General features: G+C 37.1%; 1 protein-coding gene across 8 annotated transcripts in view; it reads right to left on the reverse strand.

The window, feature by feature from the left end:
* Nucleotides 1–27,602, reverse strand: part of PTPRK (protein tyrosine phosphatase receptor type K) — a 325,563-nt gene that overhangs the window by 255,501 nt on the left and 42,460 nt on the right. For all 8 annotated transcript variants that reach the window (XM_032184622.1, XM_032184624.1, XM_032184619.1 and 5 more), the window contains exon 2: nt 21,689–21,960. In XM_032184622.1, coding sequence (XP_032040513.1) covers nt 21,689–21,960 — 272 coding nt within the window. The remainder of the gene's footprint in view (nt 1–21,688; nt 21,961–27,602) is intronic.

Consider the following 27,602-nt stretch of genomic DNA (forward strand, 5'->3'; position numbering starts at 1 on the left):
AAATGACTTTTGTGAATTTTTTTGAGCAACCAGTCAAACAGCATTGTGAAGCCCATTTAAGCAGTGGGTGAGGTTCTTAAAGTGAACAATCAAGGATAAACAATGATGGGCATTGATTGATTAAAGGGATCTCTGTGACACAGCACACATAATAGGTGACTGTTTTTTTCTTCTAGGCTGTTTTTAATATATAAGACCATGAAATACCATTTAGTGCTCTTTTAGACCCCAAGAGCAGATCCATACCCATTGCAAAAACACCATACAGATGCTATTCATAGGGATACTTTTAGGTCCTTTATATATCTGTTTTATTAACAAGCATCAGTATTGCAACAATCTGTAAATTTCAGCTTCTGATCACGTTAAGAAACACTTGGAATTAACATGGTTAAAATGCTTTAAATGGGCTAATGATACACAAACTTCAAAGACAAAAACAAATGAAATTCCTCAAATTTTGACAGCTTTGGCACCATTTTAATAAGCAGCTGACCCTACTAGCATTTTTTTCCCATCAGCAAGGGCGTGTTTCTCTCTTAACCTAGCTGATCCTGCCTGCACAGTCCACATTCTGAAGCCCACAACTTTCTCTAGTCCTGCATTCTTTCAACGCTCAAAAAAATACAGTGGCTTCCTTCATGTGTAGACCAATGCTAAATAAATGAGAATTATATCAAGTCCACCTTTTCAGTAAAATAACAAAATTGGAATTACAGATAAAGCAACTTCATGCTTTCCTGTGACCAGGTGGTGTTCTCACTACTAACCAATGGGACACTGTCTGGGGGCTAAAGAGCTCCTAGCTGACCTGTCTGCAGGGTGATGGTGAGGGAACATGTTCATAAACTTCCATGAAACCACAGGCAAGCATGGCTGACTCTTTCCTGATGCCCCAACAGTGCTCCTGTTCTTTCAGTAAGTGAAAGTTTTCTGTTGCCTCCAGTTCAAACTGCAATTCTTGGAATTGCCAAATGTCAGTCTTCTGACAATTTTTATCTGCCTGTGCTGTTCTTCTCCCATAAATCCTACTGACAAGGTTTCCTGCTCTTTAGATGAGGCAAGTGGGTGAGTGAAGCCTTCTCATGCAAATAAATAAACTTCTTTGAAGATGTGCTCAAATACAGGCAAGAAGCAGAGCAAAGAAATCACTGAACCATTCCTACCATTTCTATCCAATCCTATGTACTAAACCCTACTGTTAACCCTAACTTCGAATGAAAAAAATGATTTCACGGACAGAATAATGTAACTTAACTCCGAAACACTTCAGAAAATGCAAGCAAATCCCCAGTGAAATAAAAAAAAAAATAATAAAATCTTCAGGAGAAGCACAAGGTTCCCCCCAGTTCACCTGTGGCAGCTAATCCTATGCAAGCTGCTTAAGAGTTGCAGCTCACGCTAACTTAAGGAGATGAAAATAAACATCAGAAATATTTTACCTTTCAAGTTACTGTCACCCTGAAGCTCCAGTTCTTAGTTGGGATAGATATTTAAAATAAAAATACCTCCTTCAAAATTGTAGACAACTTCATTGAAATGTGGCAATGTACATTAAAAAATGACCCTTCAGGCAGAATGACAGAGGAGAAGATATACTGCTCAACATGTTATAAGGGAAAAGCATTTTCCCTCATCTTCTTATAAAAATAATTAGGGGTTCAAGATTCTGCAACTCCCTCCAGATTGTTTAAAAATCATTGTTCTGCACAGTATGTTAAGAATTTCGACATCTTTATAACATCAGCAGAACTAAGTATTTCTCTACTCAAATGGACCAAAAAAATTGACTTCAAATCCTGATTGACATTCTGTCTTGCAAATATCTCTGTTCCATTCGAAACAGATGACAAGGAGTTGCTATAATGTTTTTCTTGGAACTGTTATTTAACATCTTCCAACTCTGCAAAGGCATGAGAACATTAAAACACTTTTGTTGCAAGCACATTGTTTGAAAGCTCATTGGCAGAGCAGTTACATCCACTTTTCAAGAACACATGATAATTCTCTTTCTGGTTTCCCCAAATAGAGGAGGAGGGAAGAATGCAGAAAGAAGTAGCAGCACACACAATATGTTTTTACTTCCATCTGCCATCTGTTAACAGCTTCAGCTACTTGGATAAATATGTATTTATACTCATCAGGAAAGATTACAGTCTTGTCTACATGCAGTTACTCAGTACAGCTGTTCATGAATAAGTCCAAGGTGAAGGCATTCTTACTGAACCAGTAGTTAAAAGTGCACAAAAATACGACATTTGGAAACAAGAATACCCAAAATAAAGAACTATTGAATTGTGGGTGCTCTTGAGTAACTAACTATAAACCAATCCACATCATTCATCACAACAGGATCTTCTACTTATGTGCTCACTAGCTACACAATGCAAAATTTCCCAGCGTGACCTTGCCCTTCAGAAACCAGAGAGAGAAGAAATTACTTGTCTTAACACGTATAGCTATGTGGACAGACATATAGAGACATAACAGAACCTTTTCACTATTCTGCTTCATATTAATTTAGGAAGTTGGCTTAAATGTATTGAAAAAAATCACATCTTTGTCAAAAGGCTCTTATATCTTGAGAAAAGTAATTGCTTTTTCACTGTAGTTCAGCTGCCTCTTTGGCAGACAAACTGTAAAACCCATGCAGCTTAGATAAGCTCAGTTTAGCACTACTGTCATCTCAGATCCTTCCTGCCTTGGCCTCTTGAATAAGTGCAAATAATCTGAACTAAGAGGACATGATCAGACCCTTCTTCTAACTGCACACTTGGAGTAATGATTTTTTTCTTTTCCTTCTGGTGGAAGTGATTCTAAGATGAAAGATGTCAATTGCAGCCTTGTGAAAATTTTTCAGTTTTCTCACAAAATTGCTGTTCAGCAAGATGAAAAAAAAAAATACAAAAAAGAAATACAACACACAGGACAAAGATAGGGAAAATTCATTCCAGGCAGAAGCAAGTCTCTAGGTCATGACAGCAAGTCAATAGTGCCCTGACTTGTAAAGTCTGCTTCTCCTGAAAGCAGCCCAGAAACATCCTATCTAAGAGACTATTTTTACCATGTGTATGTTCAAAAGACATGCAAGAATACCAGACTACATAGCTGTTTAAAGCATACAGCTGCTAAATGAGGATTAAGTTAATCTCTACTATTCATAACTGGTGAGATAACAAAAAATGCTAGGTCTCACAGCTGCTAACTGACATCAGACGTGGCAGTATTAAGTTCATTCCATGGACTCCAGCTCCATAAAGCAGCTGAACATATAAAATATGCTTGTTTTGTTATTTTCAAGTAAAATAGCTCAGGAATTTTCATTATTTACTGTATGCAAATGCATCCTAAGTTAAAAACCATTCCTGTAAAAAAAAACAACTTCAGCATGCAGGAGGTTGCCTTAGTATTATGAATAATCCCTTTATTCTCCAGCTGTGTATTGAGCTCACATCTGTATGTGAGTCCTTTGATGGACCACACGTGTACCAAGGACCACATGTCCATCTCCTCCGCTATGATGCTAATCAAACTTGAACTGTTGGACTGCATTACAAATTTCAGCAGAGGCTGAACGCAGCACAGTGGGCTTCAGGAACTTCTTGAACTTGCAGTTCCACATATGAACGTAGTTGTCTGTCAGTGGCCACACTGTACTATATTTTATTCCTGAGTTGGGTTTATGTACCTATGTTGCCAGGTTTGATTTCACTAGGAAGGTACTGACAGATCACTTTTAACACCCCATCAGTCCTTAACTTTATAGCACATTGCTCACGTAACAGACCTCATCGTCCTTTCTCTGCAACACTGGCAACCGAGAGCTGCTGCAGTGATGCACGTAGATATTGAATCTATGCTACCAAATGCTGTAACAGGCTGATTTCAGTGATGTATATATGCCTGCAGGACACAACAAAGATTAACAGTGCACAAAATACCTAAATCAGCTATCTAGGACCAGTTCTTAAAAACAGCTTATATTTCGCTTGAGGAAATGTACATCCTGGGATGCTGCAGCTAACCAGAAGAGACAGAGCAATTGATGTTCAAACTGAGTTGTTGTTACTTGTTTTCAGGACCATTGCTCTCCTTGGTCTACACTAGCTGCAGCATATTGGCTCAATATCAATCCATCTTAAAAAAGACAGCCTAAAACCAGCACAAAATAAACAGCTTGTTTTCAGGGAAGGAAACAAGTCTGAAGCAAGAAATTATCCCATTAAGAAAAATAGCAAAGATTCATTTTTAGCATTAAAATGCTGAACACAGGTGATAAATCTGCAAAGTAGGTAAAAGATAAAGGTAAAAGGCAGCTGCCAGAAGTTTGAATCATGTCTAATTTGACAGAAGAGGTGTCTTACACTGCACATGAAGACCAAGCACAACAGAAGAGAAAAGAAAACACAGCAACTCACCATCAAGGGGTGGAGAAGCAGGGGTATTTTTCATTTTAATTGGCTTGGGAAAGAAAACCTGAAACTAAAACACAACCCTTAAAGTTGCCTTTAATTACTGTTACCTGCCATGGGAATAAGAGTAAGGAGATAGGAAACACTATTCCCCCAGCTAAGTGGGAAATTGCATTAAATGGCAGCCACTTGATGCGTCTTCCTAATTCAAAGAAAATCGAAGTTTAAGTACATTAGCTAGCAAAAAAACCACCAATCAGTGAAAGCATATTAAAAACCACTAATAGCCACATATGGATTTACTAATAAAAACTACAGATCTTAGTCTTACTTTATATAGGACAAATGAAAATTATGTCTGGAGAATATCAGGAAATATCAATCCTTTCCTGAAAAAAATACTCCGGAATATCATTCTCACTAGATTTACTCAGCACCTTTTCTTCATGATTTATTTAAAAATATTGTGCCAAAAAGTAAGTCTACAAAACTTTCTTCCTGAAAACACAGTATCTTTCTGCAGAAAATTTGTATAAGCTTTGCACCCAAATTTTATTCCTATTCTCTAAGTAATCAACTTCATTTGTAACTACATCGAAGCAGAGGTAAAACTACTTCTACAGGTTTAAATTGAATACTCTAATTATATCTTAAATATCATTACTGTGAAACTAAAAGAGGAAACACCTGTAAAAAAAAAAAACTCAACATTAAATAGCATTAGTAAAACTTATATATCAATTAGAATCACAATATTTATATGAAGCCAAAGAATTTAGAAAAGCAATTAAGATCTCCTATAAGGCTCCTTTGTACACCATGAAAATTTACTACATTTTAAATTACAGTAATTGAAATAATAAAAGTGAAGCAGTCAAATGAAGCCATATTTTAAACTTAAACATAAACCATGTTATTTTCTTTAATAAACGATTCTGATTTTAAACTATAAAAGACACCAGTGGGAAAAAAAAAAAAAGAAAGGAAGTCCGGTTTTAATGCCTGGTAATATTTCTTGGATCATTTTTCAGATAGTCAGCATTAGCTTCATCTAACACTTTATGAGAAGTGCTAAAGAAAAATAGTTTCAGCTTCAGGCTTTTACACAGACAAGTTCCATGTGCAGCTACACACTTCCCTTATGTGACCTTCATATGCATTAAGTATTTGCCCTCACTCTGCATCTGGAATACATGGAATATAACAAAAATGTTCAAGTTATTAATTTTCCCAATATGTATGCTTGAAGTTGACCTATTTTTTCATTTTTATGAAAATTGTACTTGATTTTTAGTTCTGATTTAAAAAAATAGCATAAATCACGAGTTCATATGTTATAGAAAAGCATACTAAAAACACTGATTAAACTTAAGCATGCAGATCTTACTCTCTTTCTGACATATTTTCTGAAAGCAAATATCACTAACAATTATTACAAAAAAATAATAGAAAATGTCCCCCAGAAAAACTCATGCATACACTTACATCTATCAGCTCTCCAGAGTCAATTTACCTAGGTGCTAAATAATGTCTCCAAAAGGGTTTGTTACTCATTATCAATATCGTTACTGAAGTGGTAATGTTCTCCCTGCCTTCTCTTTCTGCTTGTTACTGCTCCAGCCACCAATAATCCTGGTTAATTACTCTCCCTTCTTACAGCCTATTTTAAACATTTATAAGCTCATTCCAACTTCTTTGCACACTGGCCAGTGCAGCCATGAGACCACCATGCCCCACCATCTCTTCCTCTCCATCAGTGGAGAGATCTGTCTGGTTCTAAGCTCCTTAGTACAAGAGATATGGAGCTACTGGGGAAAGTCCGACAAAGGGCCACCAAGATGATGAAGAGACTGGAGCACCTGTCCTAAATGGAAAAGGCTGAGAGCTGGGACTGTTCTGCTGGGAGAAGAGGAGGCTCAGTGGGATCTCATCAATATCTACAGATACCTGAAATGAGGATTCATTGAAGATAAAGCTAGGTGGTGCCCCATGCCAGGACAACAGGCAATAGGCACAAACTAGAACACAGGAGGTTTCTCTGAACACTGGGAATCACTTTGTTGCTGTGCAGGTGGCGGAGCACTGCCACAGGTTGCCCAGAGAGGCTGTGGAGCCTCCTTGGAGATCTTCAAAAGCTGCCCTGACATGGTCCTGAGCAACCTGCTCTGGATGTCCCTGCTTGAGGAGGGGGGTTGGACCAGATGCCCTCCATTGCCTTCTCCAGGCCATGCCAGTTGCACAGGTGAGAGGGGCCCGTGAACCCAAAGGCTCCTGTGCGGCCTGGGGCTGACCCAACAAGGCCAGACAGCTTGTGCTCTGCTGGTGCTTGCACATGGAGCCTTCCCCGCAATTCATCACCTCTGCCTCCCTCTGTGGATTTCCAAGAAAAAGGCCTTGCAGCAGTTTGTGTTTGTTACGGGTTCAGAAAAATCCTTTCCAGAACACAAAGACTGGACACCTGCCTAAGGCAATCTTGTTGAGTACAGCCTCTGAACAACCCTGGCACAAGGTTTTACATCAACCACCCCTGAGAAAACAAACTCCCAAATCTAAAATAGAAATAAAGCCATTTGGTTTCGTGCAAATCAATAGGGAGGGCTTACTGAGGGAACCATCATGTTAAAAGTTCCAGATCATTCTGGTGCAGCAAGCACAGGTCACAGCACCAGTGGCAGAGCAGCACAGCCCTGTTGGCCACACAGAGCCCCAGCCTCTTCCTCCTCACACCGCTCTGCCTACAGAACCCTGCCCTCTGCCCCACACCTATATGGGGAATCACCACATGTCTCAGCTGAACTAACAATCTTACCAGCTCAACACTTGAACAAGTGTATTTTTTCTACTTGGTTGAGTAATGTTTTGGTTTGGGAGTTTGCAATTATTATTTATTTTTTTTTCTCACAAAGCAGCAAGAACCTGCTCAGGGAGGAAGCAGAAAAGCAGCTATGAAAGAGGTGGGAGGAAGCAGAAAAGCAGCTATGGAAGAGGTGGGAGCCCAGTGGGGCACTGGCCCTGCTTACCCAAATCACTGTGCCATGGTCCAGGAATTTGGAAGCAGCTCTGGTTTTGCCAGCATAGACAGCTATGACCTACAGTGACTTGTGTCACAAAGTGGAAAAAATAATTTGAACCTTAAAAGTTATTTCTCAGCTAGATCTATTCCCCACTGCTGTTCACCTCAAAACTCCACGAGTTCTTTACCTCCCAGAAGGCAGAATGAAGCACAAAGTGGGGAACAAATCAGGAAGCAGGGAGATAACAGCAGAAACTGCCTATATTGGGAATGCCACCAAAACGTACTTGCAAAACAGCACATTAAAAAGACTTTCCATGTGCTGTGCTTTGCCCCTGTCTTGGCCCAACCCAAAGTATTTTTCTCCAACTTATCAGAAAAGATTACTGTTAAAGTACAAGGATTTAAAACGCATTAGCCAAATAATGCCTGGTAAATAAAGCAACCAATGCAGTTTCTGCAGAGCTTGTACTGGAGGTGCTCTGTAGCACAGAAACTGCTTTGCAATCTCATGCACAGCCCTTGCAGAACCGGTTTTAACACCACCCTTGGCCTACTGTAGCAAAATCAGCGTGGATTTAAAAATGGACAAGCCAGTTTTTCCAATTTAATTAACAATATAATTAAACTGAAGAAGAAAATTACTTGCCTTCGTCATGACTTCACTTTCGAGTAACATTATAAACCTGTATGTGATTATTAAGAATACCTGTGCCTGGATTACACTGACATTTTTCAGATTCACAGAAAAAGGAATTACCCTTATTGCTTGTACTGTTACTGCTACTCCTTTTTAAGAATGAGCAAAAAATACATACACTCAAACTCACATGGCTCTCTAACTTTAGAAGTAGAAACAGGAAGACATCTGTATTTCAACAGACTTCTTTGTATAGCTGACCACAGTCAACTAGGTCCTGAAGCATGCACATTTTTCAGTACTGTTTCATCACACATAATATCCTTCAAAAGGAACAAAAAACCATATGTATATTTCTGGAAAATGAGACTACTGTTACAATTTTGAAAAAGAAAAAATACCTCCAATTTTGGGGGCAGTTCCTCAATCAAATATATTGAATCTAACTGATGGGTCTACAAAGCCACAGCCAAAGAAAATGTACAAGCCTAGTTTAACTGCTTTGTTGTGACAAAATACCCACTTAACACATTTTTCTGTTTCAAAGCACTATGCAATATTTATCTAACGTATGTAAACAAATAATGTATTAAAATGCATGCTACATTCTATTTCACTAGGATTTCTGAATCAAGAGGGACATAAAACTGAAACTAATCGCACAGCTTTCTGGAAGATATTGGTTATACTGCACGTTATACTTTGGACAAGTTAGTAATAAATCAACACTTGGGCAACATAATTCAGACTGAATTCAGTGCTACCAAGATAAGTGTATCTGATGTTGCAGCTCTTTATGGAAGACTAGACAGCTGCTGTTAAACTTCATGTCCTTTTATTGTTCAAATATATGTGGTGTTAAGATTTCATGACGGAGTCTAGGATCAAAAATGGTGATTTACTTTAAGGTTCATTTTTATCCTTACGAAGAAATAAAGCAGAAAAAAAAAATGAGGTACATGAAAACCCATGTTCATGTACAAATACAATACCATGACATGGACATCCATAATCAAATTTGGAGTGTGCTATTTTTTTACTAACAAAGAAATGTGTCAACCAAGCGAATTTCAGCTTTGTTCTATGATTTCTCTGTTAAGATACACAGAAAAATAACTGGTTTCCTGACAAGATCTATTACAGAAAATATATTTTTTTAAACGTACAGACACATCAGACATATCAAGCATTGCAAGTTGCTTGATAACTTAACCTGCAACAATAAAAACCACGACATTGATAATGTCACAGTTTTTTTTGTTTGTTTGTTTTACATATTACAAAATATTAAGAGTTCCATTCATATAAAAGAGAAATTTTTGTTAAACATGCTATGTTCATATTTTCAGGAATCCTGTTGTTGTTTCAGTTTGTTTATTCTTCAGAAGTACAAGCATAGCACGTAAAGGGCAGCATATATTGGCTCTGCCAAAGGAGAAAACCAAATATCACACTGGAAATGTGTCATCAGACAGCAAGGAAGAGACCTGTGACATTGCAGAGGGAAGACCAGCATTGATCTCCTCTGGACTCTTTCCAAGGGCAGCAGAGCTAGGAAAGCAAGGAGAGGGGCGGTGGCATGAAGAAAAGCAGCATCACAGACCCCGTTGCTTGAAACCAGTGGTGCGAAAGGATATGGAAGCAAGGACCCCAGTGCTGCTGCCCTCCCTGTCCTGAGATGAAGGGAGAACCCCGCTGCTCCTTGGCTTCTTCTCAAGACACATAGTACAGTGGCCATGTGGTAAGGAATCAGAATTAGAGTAATGCCAAAGTTCAATTCATCAGAGTTCAACATGGCAATTCATGGCAAATCACTATCTGCAATTAATTTTTTTTTTTTTGGAACCAGAAAACCTCTGAAAAGGTTAAAAAAAAAAAAAAAGCAATCGGCAATGCAGACAGAAAAAAAGTGTGCTTCTAAATGGTACAAAAGGTAGTGGTAATGCAACAAAACAAGAAAACAGAACAACAACAAAAAACCACAATACACCAATCAAACAAAAAACAAATAGACGTGTGCAGGTTGCAACTGTTTCTTAATTCATTTTGTGAAGGTTAAAAAGTTTACCACAATCATCTACCCATTATAGGGAAGACAAGGGGCAAAGTAGGAAAGATCACCTACCTTCATTCCTGCCTTAAAATCCACAAACTTAGAGGGATTTTTTTTTTTTTTTTTTTTTGTATTTTCATATGAAATCCAATTTTTAAGTTAGCCAGTAAATTTTGAAGAAAATCTGGTCCAAACAAGTCAACTAATGATCAAAGTCACACATGAGCATAACACATGTCCAAAGCAGTTGCCACACATGCTGTCAGGAACACCATTTGAGTGCCAACCACAAAATCCCTAATACTGAGTTCCTCTAACAGTACTTCAAAATCACACTACCATTAAAGGATTTTTTTTAAAGTTCATCATAACATCATTCAGATTGAATACATTTGCTTCACTTCCTTGTAAATGATTTCACACCTTAAACAGCAGCAAACCTCTACTACTTCCAGGTGACAGCCTTACATCTCCTATATTTGAAGAGCCAAAAGCCTTCAGCATTGAAATTCTAGTCCCTCAATGTGCATCTATGCACACAATTAAAAAATAAAGTAAAATGCACTGTTCAACAACAGAGAATTGGCAAAAGTTATTTTCTTTCAACACCAACTGAAGAGTACAGCATCTCCATGAATTAACAGGGATGCTCACACCAACCAGCCCCTCCACCAAAGGGGAAGCTGCTCCTTTGCTTTCCCATGCAGATGTTGAGCACAAATGTACTGTTCCAGCTTGACACAGAGGCAGAGCCAAGGGTCAGGTTTTTGTTTGTTGTCACCTGATTGAGGTGCAGGCAGAGATGAGGTAATCCTGGCACATGTACCAACAAAACCTCAGCCAGCAACCCTCAAACCGAAAGCAAGATTTCCAGCTACAGGATGCTATTCCAGCAACAGTATGTGTAAAGGTCTCACGAACCACATGCAGAAGACTTCATCAGAACCTGAGGACACACACAACTAGGCAAAAAAGACTGGCCTACAGGATTGCACTGGGTTTCTTCTTGGCAGCCATGGTACTTTGTTTTAGTAATCCACTCCAACAAATTTTGTACCTATTCTTTAAACCTTCTGGGAGCTGCACATAAAGACATTTAAAAACAATAGCAAAGGAGCTGCACAACTGACAGAGAGAGATCTTTCAAAGAACCAAATAACATGTCTACAAGGACTACAACGCGACAGCTCCTGGCTCTGAGCCCAGAGTACTAGCTGCCTGACCGCACCATCATCCCGCATCCCACCCACATCCCACAGGGCAGTGATTAGCTTGCAAACTTCCCATCATCTACCTTATAGCCAGAAAATTACTCTATTCCAGATGGTGCTTCAGAATATCTAGAATAGGGGCATCATTTACTTCACTCTGGCATAAAAGGGCAAGAGGAAAAGGGTGTGAGAGTGTGCTCTTTAAATTCTTTGTAATATCTTTTATGCAAAGGGGGAAAAATCAACAACAGTTTGTTTCTTTATTTGTTTAAATACACAGACCTTGAATAATTGATTGGAGTGCAATCCCAGCATAAAGAAATTGAGACTCCAATTCTTCCCCTGTATTTGAATTTTGAATAATTTTACCTTCAGTGAAACCACCTCAGTTAGTCTGTCAATGTCACCTCAAACAAAGTCTAAACTAAAGAACAGAACTACATACAGGGTGGAGTGAATTTAAAAGACGTGAGGAATTTATTTCCCTATGAGGAGGTCATATCATCAGTCAACAAAGGATTCCTATCAGATACTTTTCTGGATGATGAAAACCTTTGCACTTTACTCCCAGCCTCAGGCTTGTTCACCACTTAGCATTAGAAAAAGAGGAAAAAAAAAAAAGAAAAGAAAAAGAAAAAATACAAAACAAAACACAAAACCCCTACAACACATTGTGCACGCAATGTTACAAACTCAAAACAATTTTCCTCTGCAGCATTGCATCTTGCCCTAAATAATAAAAGTCAGGAAAGGAGAAAAAGAAAGATAAGTGGTCTGCATAATTCTCAGTGTTTTTTTTTTTCCTCTACATTAGCATTGTTGGGGGGGGGGGGGAAACAGACATCTAGAAACATACAGTGCTTTACAGCAAAAAATAGCTAACAACAATACACATCTTACCAGTGATGAGTTCAGATTTTTAAGCCAAAATCCCTGGCACATCAATCTGGAGAGTGAGTTGGTTCTAGTTTTTGAATCTCAGAGATTTTAGTGGACTTTTGGTACTGATTCAATACTGTATTATTATCCTTTTCCTTTCATTTATTTTCACTTAGTCATAGTCTGGAAGCCCCTAGCAGAGCACAATTCATTATTCTGAATCTTTTCAGAACCTGTATGATGAAATAAAGTATTACCGATTTCTGCTCTCCTCTAACCATCTATTTCAAGCATATATCATTGATTTCTGCCATAACCTCTATCATTCATTTCACTTTTCATACAAATAAAAACATCTTTTAGGAGCAGGATGGGAGAATGTATCACCACCAGCTGCCTGATACTGTGATATTCACAATTTTTCTTAGAATCTTTTCTTAGGATCTTCCAAAAACTGTTAGAAGGATGACAAAACTTCAGCTGCTTATATGTAAAGTACTCATGCCTTCCAAGCGTAGACAAAAACCCTAAAAAAAAAAAACTGAAAAAAAGAGCCATCTTGATCTTCTTTGTTTACACACGATGATTTAAGTTAATTTTGTAATTCTGAAAAACTGAATCAGGCACTCCAAGGTAGCTGATTACCAATAGTATGTTTCACTCTTTGCTGGCTGACAGATTCGGAGGTATGACAGGAAGGGGAATGCCACAGGCTTTTCATAATCTTGGTAATCAAGGATAATATAAAATTTGCATACCACCTTGCTGATGAGTCGAATGTTTCATGGAAAAGCAGTGAGGTTATAGTCACATATATTTCATCAGAAATTAAGCACTGGCTAAAAATATTTCATATTTATCTCAAAGTATGTCTTATTGAGTTTACAGGCAGACAGTTTTCCACCTGAGACTTAAGGCAATTAAAGGCAATTTATACTGGGAACTCATACAGCGCATTAACTTCCAAATCCTTTCCTTGCCTTTGGAAATGCCAAGCATCCACTATATTTTGGTCACCTTGCCCTGAAGTTATCAACTATCCTGCAGGGAATGGTGAAAAGAAGTCAAAATACTCATCGGCCTCATAGAAATGGGGTTATTCAATGGGAAGAAGAGAATTTTACACCTTGTATGTACAGCCATACAATTCCTTCCTCCAGCACTTTAGGTATGACATTTCCACACTAGTTTTAAGAAGTTCACATCATAAAGGTAGCAAAGGAAACCCAGAACATGGCAGAACAAAAGAAAGCCACTCACAGAATGTAATATAACAGAAAGCAAAGCAGTGGAAAAGATGACTTTGAAAAACTTACACAGGAAAAAAAAGAAAAAAGGGGGGGGGGGGGGGGGGAGGAGGAGTAATCTTTGAGCAGTATGCTATTTGTGAAAAGCTAGATTAATGCTGAAATGATCTAGCTTGTAAAAATCAAGGCGGCAAAAGTCTTTCCTTCTCCCCCCTGCTGGAACGGCTGTCTCTGCATTTTGCAGAGGCAGGGCCTTCTCTGCTTGCAGTGGAGAAGTACACTTGAGTCACCAATTTAGACCAGGTTGACAAATTTTGTTTGACAAACAATAATCTCTATTTTCAATTGTAAAAGTTGACACTAATTTAGTATGTTTTCTCCTTTTAGACACAAAAGCCCAAAGAGGCTAACAAAATTAAACCCATGAAGGTAGTAAAGTAATTATGTACATCTTCACATGACAGTTTAAAAGTTCCTAAACCTTCTAGGATCACAAATAACCCCTGGATTGGGAAACATTATATATATACATATATATATATATATATATATATATATATATATATATATATATATATATATATATAAAAATATGTATACATATATATAAAGCTATTTTTATGCCACAAAAGCGTCAAAACCATTAGCACCATCATTTTTAAGAAGAACTGGAGGTTCAGTGAAACCTCCAACATTTCTGACAGGAGTCAAAACCTGGAGGTTGGCAACTCAGTCATTCAGTCATGTTGGAGCTTCTTTGAGCAATGTTCATATTCACTCCGTGCACTGTAATTTTCCAGTCTGAAGACTGGAATGAGACTGAATGTATGTGTAGAAGTCCTTTGAGAGCTGTAAGTGCTTTGTGATCTGCAGAACTAAATTATTACAGTCTTGCTGGTAATCACTGTGCTGGAACTTAATCTTTCTTTGTCCTCACCAAACTGATAAACATCTCATAAGAAACAAGACAGAAATTTGACAGATATGCTTACACACTTGCATGTTTATCCTAACAGTTAAATAAGCTAATGTTTTGTTTGCATTAACAAGTCTTTGGGAAGCAGGAAGAAAGTTCACCACCAAAAATGCATTTCTCAGAGTAACTCTTCAATAAACTGTATCTAAAAAATAAAAATAAAAAATAAGTATAAAAAATAAAAATATTAAAAAAATAAAAATAAAAAACTCTTTTGATTAAGTGTTATCTAGAAAGCAATAGTCAGGAGAACACTTAGCAGTTTACAAAGCATTTCTGACAAGAAAGCAACATTGTTCGTGTTTGATAATATTTCCAAAGGGATCCAATTTTTCATCATTAGTGATAATGATAAAGTGGTAAGACAGTTAATAGTGTTTTCACCAGATGAAAATATCAGAGGAAAGATAGAGACAGACATATAATCCATTTCATTGTGTATTAATAAGCTAGGAACAAAACAATTGAGGGACAGTTACCTTAAGAGGCACAAAGTATTCTCAAAGGAATACTTCGAGAAGGAAATGCTGAAGAATGATGCACCTCTATGACAAGCATTACAGGGATTTCCACCAGCTACCAAACACAGCCTGTTGCAGGCTTAAGAAAAAAAAACTGTTAAGAAGAAAAAATAATTGTTTTCTTTAATTATAAAGTTAGCCAGCTTTTTACCAGTACATTTTACTAAACAATTTTTAAATCTCTGCTTGAAGAAAATATCTAGTTGCTCCCCCAAAACAAAAGTTATTATTCATATTTTATTTCCAAGAACGCTTAGGAATTAAAAGAACTCACCGTATACATGGATTGATACTAGATGAATTTATGAATGAAGTAACCTGTGCTCAAAATCATTCTGGTGATTCTGAAAGTGGAAGGTCAAAAAGCATGCACAAATATTACCAAACTATGTAAAGAAGATGTCTTAAAAACAGCTGCCCCGCAAATTCAATGTAACTCCAAAGTAAACAGCCTCAAATGGATGGCACAGTACTTTACGTAAGTGATAATGGTACTGAAATCACTTAAACATTTTTACTGGAAGTTATAAGTAAAGAAAAGTATAACCTTTTATGTCTCTTCCAATGTCAAAATTTAAAGGCCCAGATGCTAATAAACAGTCAAGAGATTTGACGTTGATTTCTTCATACATCTCTTTCCACCAACAACTCTGACAGTGCCAGCTCAACTCATTGTCTTAAATGGAACCCCTCTTTTTCACATCACCAAAGCTCAGACTTCTCCCTTTTCCCTGATTGTTGTGCCCGTATTTTAATCTCAATCTTGGTCCTTAAAGCATTCCTATGGAGAGATTAGCTTCCATTTGGCTGCCATTTCAGGTCAGTACTTTCACTTCCTTACACAAACCTTACTAAAACATTTCTCAGGAGTGAAACTCATTCATACAGGTATCACAGAATCATAGAACAGCTTGGGTTGAAAGGGACCTTAGAGATCATCCAGTTCCAACCCCACAGCTACAGGCACAGATGCCTCCCACCAGAAGCATCTCAAAGCCTGATCTAATCTGGTCTTGAACACTTCCAGGAACAGGGCTCAGGGAGAGGCTCCAGGAACAGCTACTCTGGCAACCCCGGATGCCAGGGCCTCTCCACCCCCTGAGAAAAGGATTTCCCCCTGACGACTAATCTAAATCTCCACTCTTTCAGTTTAAAACTGTTCTCTCTTTTCCTATCATTATCTGCCCAAGCAAAAAGTTGCTCTCCATCTTTTTATAAGTCCTCCTTAAATATTGAAAAGCTCTAATGAGGTCTCCCTGGAGCCTTCTGGTGTGAATCACAATTCTGAAATTTAATTTTTAAATTCTAATTTACTCTTGTAAAAGCTATTTTAATTAAGCCAGTATTAATCCAAAATAATAAGACTGCTTCTGTGATTCATTTTAAAACACTGTTTTGGTGTCATACTACAAATTTTTAGTAGTAGCTAGAATCCTGAGTCATGGCCAACAACACCACTGGATGCAGTTCTTTAAAACACAAAGACTAACTCCTAATCTTAAAAGTAAACCAGAACATGACAGAGAGTATGCTGTAATGTTTATAAGTTTTTGTTTAAGAGGCTCAGTTTTTAAATTACAATTTTTAAAAAGTCTACAAAGACATAATAAAATAAATATAAAATATAATTACTGATTTCTAAAAGTTCTCTTTCGAGAACTTGCTCAGTGTCTCCTTCAGCCTACATACTCATCTGGCATCCCCAACACCTATGCGTGGCATAGGCTTCCAACAGCCTACAGCCTGCTGCCTGAGCCACCCTTTGCCTATTTTCAGTCCGGTTCCCTCACCAGACTGAAGCGGCCTCAATTCTAGAAGTCGAAGAGGATTCCTCTTCACAGCAGTCCTGGTTTTGCAGACCTTTATCATGTTTCCCCGAACTGTGCCTTTTTCTAGGCCAAGGAAACTTACCCTTTTTGAGCATTCCTCTCATGTGTGCCTACAGTGCCGTTCCTCTAGCACTGAACTCTTGCTCATGCTGGGATTTCCACAAGGTTTGCACTGTCTTGCAATTCAATATCCAAGACTTAGAGCAAGCTTTAACATGAGCTGTCTAGCTACTTATCAGTGTTTCTTAAAATATTCAAACACAACACTTCCCATATTAAGTTCTCCTCTATTAGTCAACAGAATTACACTGTTTACAAGTTTTATTCAACCAGAATGTCTTTGATTTATTTTTAGTCATTTTCAGTATTCCAAATTTAATTCATCTGAAAACATCAGTACTTTGGAATGCTTTCCTTTCTTCAAGAACTTCTTTCAGGATTTTCCTGATTCTACTTATCGCTTCAAGGCTGGAGACTGTACAGAATCAAGGAAATCTAGCTTGTAAATAGGAAGCAGGAGTTCACGAGGGTTGGGTTTCTTCTTTTTGGCCTGTAACTCAGTTCTGTGCAGTTCACACAGGCTGTATTGATTGTACAGCTGTACTTGCTAATAGCAATTCACTCATTCCTTCCTTTCAGATCTATCAGCTGACAAAACCAAATAAAATTCCCTACTTTCCCAATCTTTTCCCACACACAGCTTGACAACAGTCTCACATCTCTGCATGTTTAGAGTACTGATCTAATAGCCAAAAAGACAACAAATTTTCTTATCTAACAAGAAATCTGTTTCTTACCTTATCTAGCATATGGCCTGAATATACACACCACTAGTTAATATTCAGTCAATCTGCCATCCCGTTATAATTCTGTTATTGTTTTGAAAGCTCTTAAAATTGTAAGGGAAAATAACTTTCCAAGATCTTTGAGATATTTAAACATGTATAAATCCTATATACCATCAATATTAAAATAATAACACATTCATTACTCAAATCAGGATTCACAAGTCAGGAATAAGATGATTTGGCTTTCTAGAGTTTCCCTGCACCTTTTAAAGGGTGCAAGCATCATTAATTAGTTTTCCTGAACTGATAAAAACAACATCTACTTGGTAACAATTTCATTATTTCTGGTTTGCTAGCTACACTTCTAACTGTAATCATCACTATCAAGCAGGTACCTTAACTAGCCTCTCTTTAAGCTGCAGAGAACCACCACTATATAATGAAGTTTTAAAGATACATGAAGAAATCAAATAATTCATTTTTAACAAGTTTGGGATTTGTGGTTCTGAGTCAAGTTTCCTTATCAATTTCTGATCAAAGGTTACTAAAATCAAGAGAGAGGCAATATAAAAGGAAAACCAGAAAATCCACAACTCACATTGCAAACTAAACCTTATTGGCTACTGAGCAAGGACGTGACACTACAGTAGTAACAGGAATTTGCTGGGGAAGATTAAAAAAAAAAAAAATTAAAACCAAGGGAAAACAGTGTTCACGCAGACAAACCAAAACAAAGCAACCCCATCCTTAATTTAAAGCAACAAGAACAAAAATCAAAACAGATGACATAGGTGGCAAGGGAAGAGAAGTGGAAAATGATGGTGACCAAGGCAGAAAAGCAGCAACAGTCCTCAACAGCTGTACAATCCTTACTGTGCAAAGCAGGAAAGAGCTTAGGGAAAAGAACAGAAGCATTAGACAAAACAGCACATGCAGACGGGAATAAACATTTTAACTAAAATAAACTAATGAGTGACAGTAGTAACCAACATACAATAAAGAAAGACAAATCTCCCAAACAATTATAAAGTTTAGAAGACAGAAATCCTCAATAAGTTTTCCTTTGAAGTAAACCTTGCATAGGTCAAAGGTGGAGTATTTCCAACAGAGCGATAAAAAAAGATTCCAGAACTAGCAAGGATCAAAATCAAATCATGTCTTCAGTCCCAAGGGATTCGCTAACCAAACCCTTTTCCTTGACAGTTCATCCGCATGTTAAACAAACAGAATAAAAGATGCAGATGCCTTCTAGCAGGAGAGAGAAGACAGAGAGTATCATTGCAAGACTGCAGAAATTTCCTGAGTGCAAAACACAACAACAGAAGAATTACAGGTCCCATGCTTGGAGTAACCCACAGAAATGGTCCTAACGTGTAACTGCCATTAGAATTTCATGCCATATACACTGTAGACACTAGAATCTTAAATCAGTGGGGAAAAAACAAAAAACAACCAACCAAACAAAAACAAAACAACAAAAAAAAGAAGTCTGCAAAGGGACTAGCTTCTTTCTTAGGCTCCAAGTTCTTGAACCGCAAATTAGCTCAAGGCTAGAGGTGTATTCTGGGGAGGTGTGACCATGGGTTTGTCCTGATGGTGAACTCTTCTACAAACTTCTACTATTATCCGCTGTCAGGGACAGGACACAAAGCTAACCAAAAATACAGTCTGATCCAGTAAAGCTATTTACTTTAAATCATTACTATCTACTTTATATGATTAATAAATCATATTGTATTTCAAGATTGAAAAAAAATATATCACTTAATAATATAGTAAAAAAGATGTAAATGAATGATAATGAATGATTCCATTAAAAAAAAAAAAAAAAAAAAAGTATTTTCATAAGAGGAAACATTCAGTCCATCTAAAAATATATTAAACTGTATCTATACTGTTGAATAGAGCGATATGCAAGACAACTGTGCTCATTTTGAGCAGGAAGCAATAAAACTGCACCAGTACAGAAGAGCATAGAAATGCTTTTAAGGATATAATTAGCTGAGCTGCAGCATTATATTAGTGTTATTACACAGACATCCTGCTAACTTCCAGCTCACCGTATGAGGCTTCCTTGTAATGTGAACTGTGCTGTTCAGCCCCTGCTAATCTCTGAGCTTTTCCCTCAGTTAAAAGTGAAGGCAATCGCAACGCAGGTGACCTGATGACCCAAGTACCTGCGCACAGTTCTGCTCCACAGTCATCTTTAGTAGTGACCTTGCTTGGACAGGCAGGAATCCAGTCTCGCTTCTAGTAAAAAGCCTCTTCCATCTCGTTTTACAAAGTGTTGCGTATTTCCCTTCAGTGCTAGCAAAACTCATGGCCCAACAGGTAGATCAAAGTGACAAAATCATGAGCTGGAGCTCTACAGCAAAGAACTCCTATGAGGCAAATGAAAAAAGACTTCCATGCCGATGAATAACTCAACTCAAAACTAACACACAAAAAAACAACCGCGAAGAGCGATGTTGACTGAGGCCTCAAAGGACCACTTAAAAACACAAAAACACCAACTCTGGTTTTTGTGAGAACAAGCAGGCACACACAGGCAGCATGCATATTTCCCCTCCTGTTTATAAAAACAATTGTACCAGTCATACAGTCACAAATCACGGCAGGCTGCATTAAGAATTTTGCCAGTCCTACTCCAGATTTATTTTTAATTTAAAAATAAACTATGTTATACATGATTTCAATATTCTGCTGGATGACCGAGCAAGGAAAAGAACGAAATTTCAGTACAGTCTATGAAGAGATAATGTGAAAGCTATAACGCAAGTGAAAAATGGCCATGTTGCTAAGATAAGGCCCCAACCACCAATCTCATTGTCAAGCCTGGCCATCTGTCAGCAGAAACCTGATTTACTGCATATAATGCTGCTATACTTGATTACTACTATACAGCTATAAAAGGCTCCTGGTTATTTTAAGCACACCAAAAGCTACTTTCCAGCAACATAAAAGGGTTAATAAAACACCTCCTCAGAAGCCAGGCTTTATGAAACCAGGTTTCAGATCTTTAAATCCAATTCCACATAGTTTCAATGTCACAGATAGATTAAATTGCTTTATAAATAAAAATATGAAAACCAGGGAAACAGAAACTCAAGAAAAATTTTAAATGCTAATAAATAACACTGGCTTCACTTTATAAGTAAGGCTACTAGCAATTACGCTGATGCTTGTTTTTCATGGAAATTATTTTGATGATGGGCAATCACAAAGAATTTTAAACAAGGCTTTTCAAGAAATATTCCCACAATACCTCTAGTTCAGAAAATAATGAACAGAGGTCATTTTGCTTCACGTGATAACTGGCCTGGATATCCGACCTGCTTGCAAGAGCACTAATGTCCTAGAGCATCCTTGGACAAGGCCCTGTAAGCCCTGTGCACAGCCATGACATAATGCCTCATGGTGTAAGAGCGCTGAGGAAGCGTATCTAACCCAACTCTTCTTCTTTTGCACGTCAGGACAAAAATGCCTGTGTATGAGATTCATCCTTCACATCAAATACCCACCAAGTCAAACAGCTGCAGGTACTTCCTCAGGTTAATCAAACAAATCAAATAACAGCATCTAGTAATAACAAGACGATTTTTCTCTCTAAACAACAGGCCTACGCTGCAGGTGGTTTTGTCCCATAGCAAGCAAACAGGAGACAAACACGTCCCGAGCAGCTGCTCATTAGGTGAGCATCATTCTGCCTGCACAGCAAATGAAGCAAATGTCATGTGGAAAAAACAGTTTACGGTCATGTAATTAGACACAGTAACACAGGCATATCCAAAAGAGGAAGGAAGACAGGTACAAATTACAATGGCACAGGCAATTTATTTCTGGGAGTTTATAATTTTTGATGTTTCTGGACTTTAACCTCACCATTTCTTTTAATGAGGCTTGGTTCCTGTTAATTTTTCCCCATTATACAATAACAGGCAACTTTGAATAATCACTTCTTTAAGAATGTCCCATCCCCAAATAATTATTTATTTAGAATGGAACATGATATTTAAGGACACTAGGAAAGTACTCCAAAAGAAAGACCAGAATGAATGTAAATTGTACAGAATCTTGCTGTAAGCATTACAAAGAGGTAAAAAATTATTGCAAGCCTACCTGATATTCGTTGGGCCAGAAGGTGCTGACAGCCAACTCTGCTCGAAGCCAGTCTTTTCCAGTGGAGCCAGTGACATTCCAGATGGGATTAGCCAGTGGGCCTTTGTTCACCCTCACCAGGATGTTCAGAGTTCCTGGGTTTGCTCCATTCTTGCTGTACAGAAGGTAACTGAAATCTATACAGTGAGTATCGTTTTCTTTCATTGTTGGAAGCTGGAGCCGAGTCTTTTCTCCAGGGTCGTGGTCTGAGGAAATCACTATCATATATGATCCTAAAGAAGAGGGGAGTGGAAAGGGGGAAATAAAAATGAAAAATAAAACAGCAGTAAGGAAAAATATAAATGACAAGAAACTGATTTTCACTGTAAAAAAGGATGGATTTTTTGTATTCCAAAATCTCAAAATTCAAGCAAGAAATCCAGCATGATATAAAATTCTTAGAAATGTCACTGAAGCAGCATCTACGGAGGACAGCATATCTATGAAGACCTCTGTATATGCTTTCAACTACAAACATTTCTTCTTCCTGTTTTAGGATCAGATAATTGGGAATAGGATCACAGATGGACTGAATAAAAATAATGAGAGGTGCAAAGGATCATCATTATTCTGAGGTCACCAAGGCCAAAATTCTCTCAACTTGCTTCACAGGTTTCCTGAAAATAAGGAGTATGGAATAATAAGTTCCACATTTCTCAGCGCAGCTTTACCAGATCTTCCTCCACCCAGAAATGGAAGCAGACTTGATTTTTAGATCTACTAGCAACTGAACTGGCTCACTTTGGACAGCAAGCTGCATTTTAAGTCCTGAAAAGCTGGGTTTGTTGCTACATTTGTCTGTGAGTCCAAGAGAATAACAGAGAATTCTATTCTTCTATTGCTGGAAGAGATCTCATCTTGTATATTTATTTTACCAATAGACAGAATACAGAACAAAGTGAGCCTGCCTAGCTACAAAGGCAGAAAGTGGAAATCCAATGTTTAAAAAGTTGATATAGGACATATTGCTGAAACGGTTTGTCCTGATGTTCTGCAGAACGGACAGTAAGTGGATGGCTGCCAGTTTAGTTTCACAGTATCCTAACCCCATAGCATCCTCATTTCTTCAAGAGCAACAACTTCATGCCAGTGTACTATCTTGCAAATGAACCCCACAAAACAATGCTTCTGAGGTACTGCACATCAGCCAAAACTTTACAAGTAGGTGAGAAAATCCAGCTCAGTATACAACATGAATCCTTGCCCGTCTTGCTTAGTGGTTCCAGAAGGTTCATGTTAACATATTTTGCTTCTACTTTACTTCTTCAAGAGCACTGTTATAAAGAACCCTTCCTCCTGAAGAAGACTCAGATAAAATCCAACAAAAATATAGTTCAAAAATTAGACTAAATTTAAGAAATCATAGATTAGTGAGCACTTGTCCAAAGGAATATTCCCATAGGAGTTCTGCGAGTATATACATGTATGAGCATACTATCGACTGGAAGTCTTCTCTTAGCTACAAATTTGTATAAATTACTACATTTATGTACATGAAATTTCATCTTTTGATTTTTATGGAACAAAGAAATACTGTGTTCTCAGACGACCCAAGCAGTTGTATCTATGAACACGAAAATTGTTGACAATTTTCATCTTCTCAGGAAGAGATGAAAATTTAGGAGTATGGATCAAATAATCTGTGTGAGATGACAATTTACTGCCCTGTAAAGCAATTCTGTGCTAAAAAAAAAACGTAGCAAAAGAGTAGGCAATGCTACAGAATGAAAGCAGCTCTGATTAAAGTACAGTGCTGGGATCTTTGAATACTCATCTTCAAGAAGAAAAAGGGGGTGGGGGGGATGTTAAAGAAAACTACTATAATGCAACATAAGCACCTAGTTAGTATTTAGAATTATATGCAGAATCTTTTATAAGATTTATTTATTCTTTAAAAGAGAATTTGGCAGACTATCAGTTCTTCATTGCTACCTCTTCATCATTCATTCTCATTTATAAAGACACAAAAGAATCATATTACACTATGTAGGATTGCTGGTAGAGATCTTCAATGATTATGTTTTAAAATCAATTGCAAATTGCACACAAGCTGTTCCAAAAAGTGTTCTAAACTACATCCAATGGTGTGCAGTGATTATTAGAGTCTCTTGACTCTAGAATAAACTTACTTAGAGAAAGCCTGCTTGTAATCTCTACCTCTGTACATATTGTCTTATAAGCACCAGATTACTCATGAATGATGCAATACAGAATATTATTTTCCAAAATTTGGAATAAATACTATGCATTTGGCAGGGGGAGCTTATGTGTCAGCAATTGTGGGATTTTTTTTCTTTCTAAACAAGTTAGAAAAGTGAAAAGGATCAGTGAAAAATTACAAAGATTACTTTCCGCAGCATTAGCACAGATTCTCTATGGGCATCTACGTTGCCTCTTAGCCTTTGTTACGTTTATCTTGCAAATATTTTTAAGTAATAGACAAAAAGCTAAGTATTTTTTTTCCACACCAAATACTTTTTTTCTACATTTCTAAAGCTAAGAGCAGGAAACAGATAAACCCGCCAACTTTTTTTCTGAAGGGAATCTGTGGGAGAAAATGAAGGAGCAGAATATAAGAATTAAATTTTGCAGAATTTTTGAAATATTTACCTCAAGATAACGATAAAACTACAGGGAGGAAAATAAGATCACAATCAAATAACAAACGAACAAGAAATATTTCAAGATCTTGTTCCTATACTAAACTCATCTGCTATAACCTTTGGAGGCACCAACATGCATTTTTCAGCATATACACACATTTTAGAACACTCTACTTTTCCAACCTCATTCTTCATCATTTAAAAATACTTAGAAGCAAATTTGCATATATCTATCTACATGTGTTAGTCCCACAGCATTTCATGAAATGCTCCAGACTGTATTCATAAACCATTTGTCATGAAGCCAAAGCATCTGTTCAGCATCTTGCAAACTACTTCCCCTCGCCTCCCCTTCTTAAACTTCTTACCAGGCTATCTTCATGAATGTTCTCCTCACTCCCTCCTCAGGCATCTACCTAATCCAAGAAAATCAGAAGACTATGCCAAAATAAACTACACCTCAAATTTATATTTTTGAAAAACACACAAAATATTTTTTTACACCTTCTCCAAGAAAGACATTCTTTATTTGTAAATACTGTATACTAAAACAAGATTGAAAGATTTTTTTTCTTATTTATGCTAGCTCGTAGTACCTTAAGTTGAAACTTAAAAGCCTTAGACAAAACTTAAGTCCTAGACATTGTGTACACTGTTGGGTTTTGTTTAAAAAAAAAAAAAATAATAATAATAAAAAAAGCATTGCCTTCCTTCAACATTTAAAGTAACATTTAATAGTAATATGTATGTAACACAAATTGCTGAGCAATACATTAAAATAAGTGAGTAACAAATAATAGAAATTACAGAAATAATATGAATCATAGAGATTACAGAAAGAATAATGTTCCAAACAAAAAGATTTAGAATTGTAAGTCCAGCAGAAACAGAGATAGTCTGGTGTTGATGAGAACAAGCCATAAAGCTTTTAAGCTTGAAAGGTATTTGGCTATCAATACACTGCTTTTATAAAGCAATGTCTACTGGAAGGAGGATCATGATGTGAATGTATCCCTAGGAAAATAACTCCTCACAGAATTAACACCTATTGCCCCTTCACTTATCAAAGCAAATAATGTTTTAAAAAATATCAGTAGACATGAAGTAATAGGATTAAATAGTGCCAGTACCGTGAGATTTTCCTTTAAAGTTTAAATAACTAGCTACTGAGCACAAAAGTGTTGATAAACATCAAAATATACACAAGTATTAAAAATAAATAAATAAAAAATTAAAAGATAACATGCAATCAAACATACATGCAGATGATCTGTTCTCACATAAAGTTATTGCAGATAACATGTACATTTATGCCTACATTTCACTGCTTGTGTGTAACTGCATTCAAAAAAAAAACAACACAGGAAACAAATTTTATAATCCTGTATTATTACAAAAAAAAAAAAAAAAAAGGCTTTCAATTAATAAATTTATTTAATAAAAGAGTGACAAAACAGCCAAGAGGCCAGTTAGCATAGCTAACTAACATCTTGGATGATTATTAGTGGTTATACTGGCAGGGTACAAAAGCAAGAGGTGGGAAGTGAACCTCAGCAAACCACTTAAAGCAACAGGGAACAATTACCCAGATATTTAATGTTAAAACTGAGAGAAATAATGATAGGACAGGAGATCGCAAGTTATAAAGTTAGATATTATTGGACTTGGCAGAAAAGCAAAGTGTAAGCAAGGGAAATGTTCACAAACCCTTAGATTAATTAAACCCTTATTTGAAATTTTTGAGAAGAGTACAGCACAACTGTCAGAGCCAAATATTTAAAAATCTGTTCCACACTGGAGCAGGGGTACAGGGCAAGGAGGAAGGAGCAGCAGAGACCCAGTGGTACAGACTGACAGCAACCTCCATTCCCCATCCAAAGTTTTTACCTTTGTTTCTCACCATCTAAATCAATTTTAAGCCACAATAAATAAAATTTTGCACCAAGTTGAGTCTGTTTTTCCTGTGATAATAACCAGTAAGTGATCACTCACTCTCTACCTCAATCCACAAGATTGCTCATCTTATTATCTCCCCCTGTCCTGTTAAAAAAAAACAGGACAGAGTACCCTGGTCAGTGTCTGGCCAGGGCACCATAATTGCCAAAAAGGTAAATGGTAGCATTTAGATAGTGTTACCTACTTGCTGTTAGACACTGCAGAGAATAGCCTTTTTAGTAAATCCCAGTGAAGACAGGCTCTCAGATTTTTACCATTATATTGGCCTAAGAGTATCTTATTGGAAACAGAACACACATCTTTACAAGAAAGAAGTCAATGCAAGTAAGTTGCTTCACTAAAAAACAGAACAGTACCAAAAAAAAATCCATACTTTACGGGAATAAAGAAAGGTAAGGTGAAAGAACAAGTTCTTCTTACAGGATAGAAAGTGTAATGTCATCTTTGGATGATGCTGTGAGAAATGAGATGTGAATAGTATCCAAAGTCATCATTTACACCTGGACAAAGAGCCATTGCTGTTAACTGTTCTTTTCACTGCCTGTTTTTCACCAAGTGAAAAGACTTTAGTTACTCTGGCAGGAGGACTGTTACAAAATGCATCATAACTCTTAAGCAACATTTTTCTTGAGCTTGACATTTATGTTGCTTCACCCTCCTTTCAGTAATTCCCAAAAGTCTTACCCATCACTGCAAGTTTACAATCTTTAAAACACATAAACAATGTTCTCTTTCTCCAACCATACTTTGTTATTTTTTTCTATTTATACACATTTTCTATTTCCCCAAATCAAACCCCACTCTCCCATTATTGCTCTTCTTAAGTCCATCCCATTTATCTGCCAGTTAATAGCTCCTAATATTATAATTGATGTAACAAGACCGATACAATTCTCTCCTACACAGAACAGAAACATCAAAGCATGAAACAGCTAAATAACACTGCTCCCTAAACCTTAAGTGAGTTCATGTCAAGAATTCAACTTCAGGATCTGAGCTTCAGGAGGATTTGGATAGCTAGTCAGTGTTTAGATAGTCACAGACTCTCTGAAAGGCAGTGACATAGATATGAGATGAGGAGCATCACTTTTTCTTAGCAATATAATTAAATATATCCCTCATAGCTATCTCTCTCTGATTTGTTTCCTTTGATAAAGACTGAACTTGGTTTTCTAGCTCAGTAGCAGGGATCGACCATTTCAGAATAAATTCATGCTGTAACTAACTACTTGGGAAAAGCCTTAGTTTTATCCCCTATTGAAAACCAAGCTTTCTTATCATCTAGCAGTTAATTGCAGGTAAGAAATCATGCTAAG

Source organism: Aythya fuligula, chromosome 3, assembly GCF_009819795.1.
Source record: "Aythya fuligula isolate bAytFul2 chromosome 3, bAytFul2.pri, whole genome shotgun sequence".
NCBI lineage: Eukaryota > Metazoa > Chordata > Aves > Anseriformes > Anatidae > Aythya > Aythya fuligula.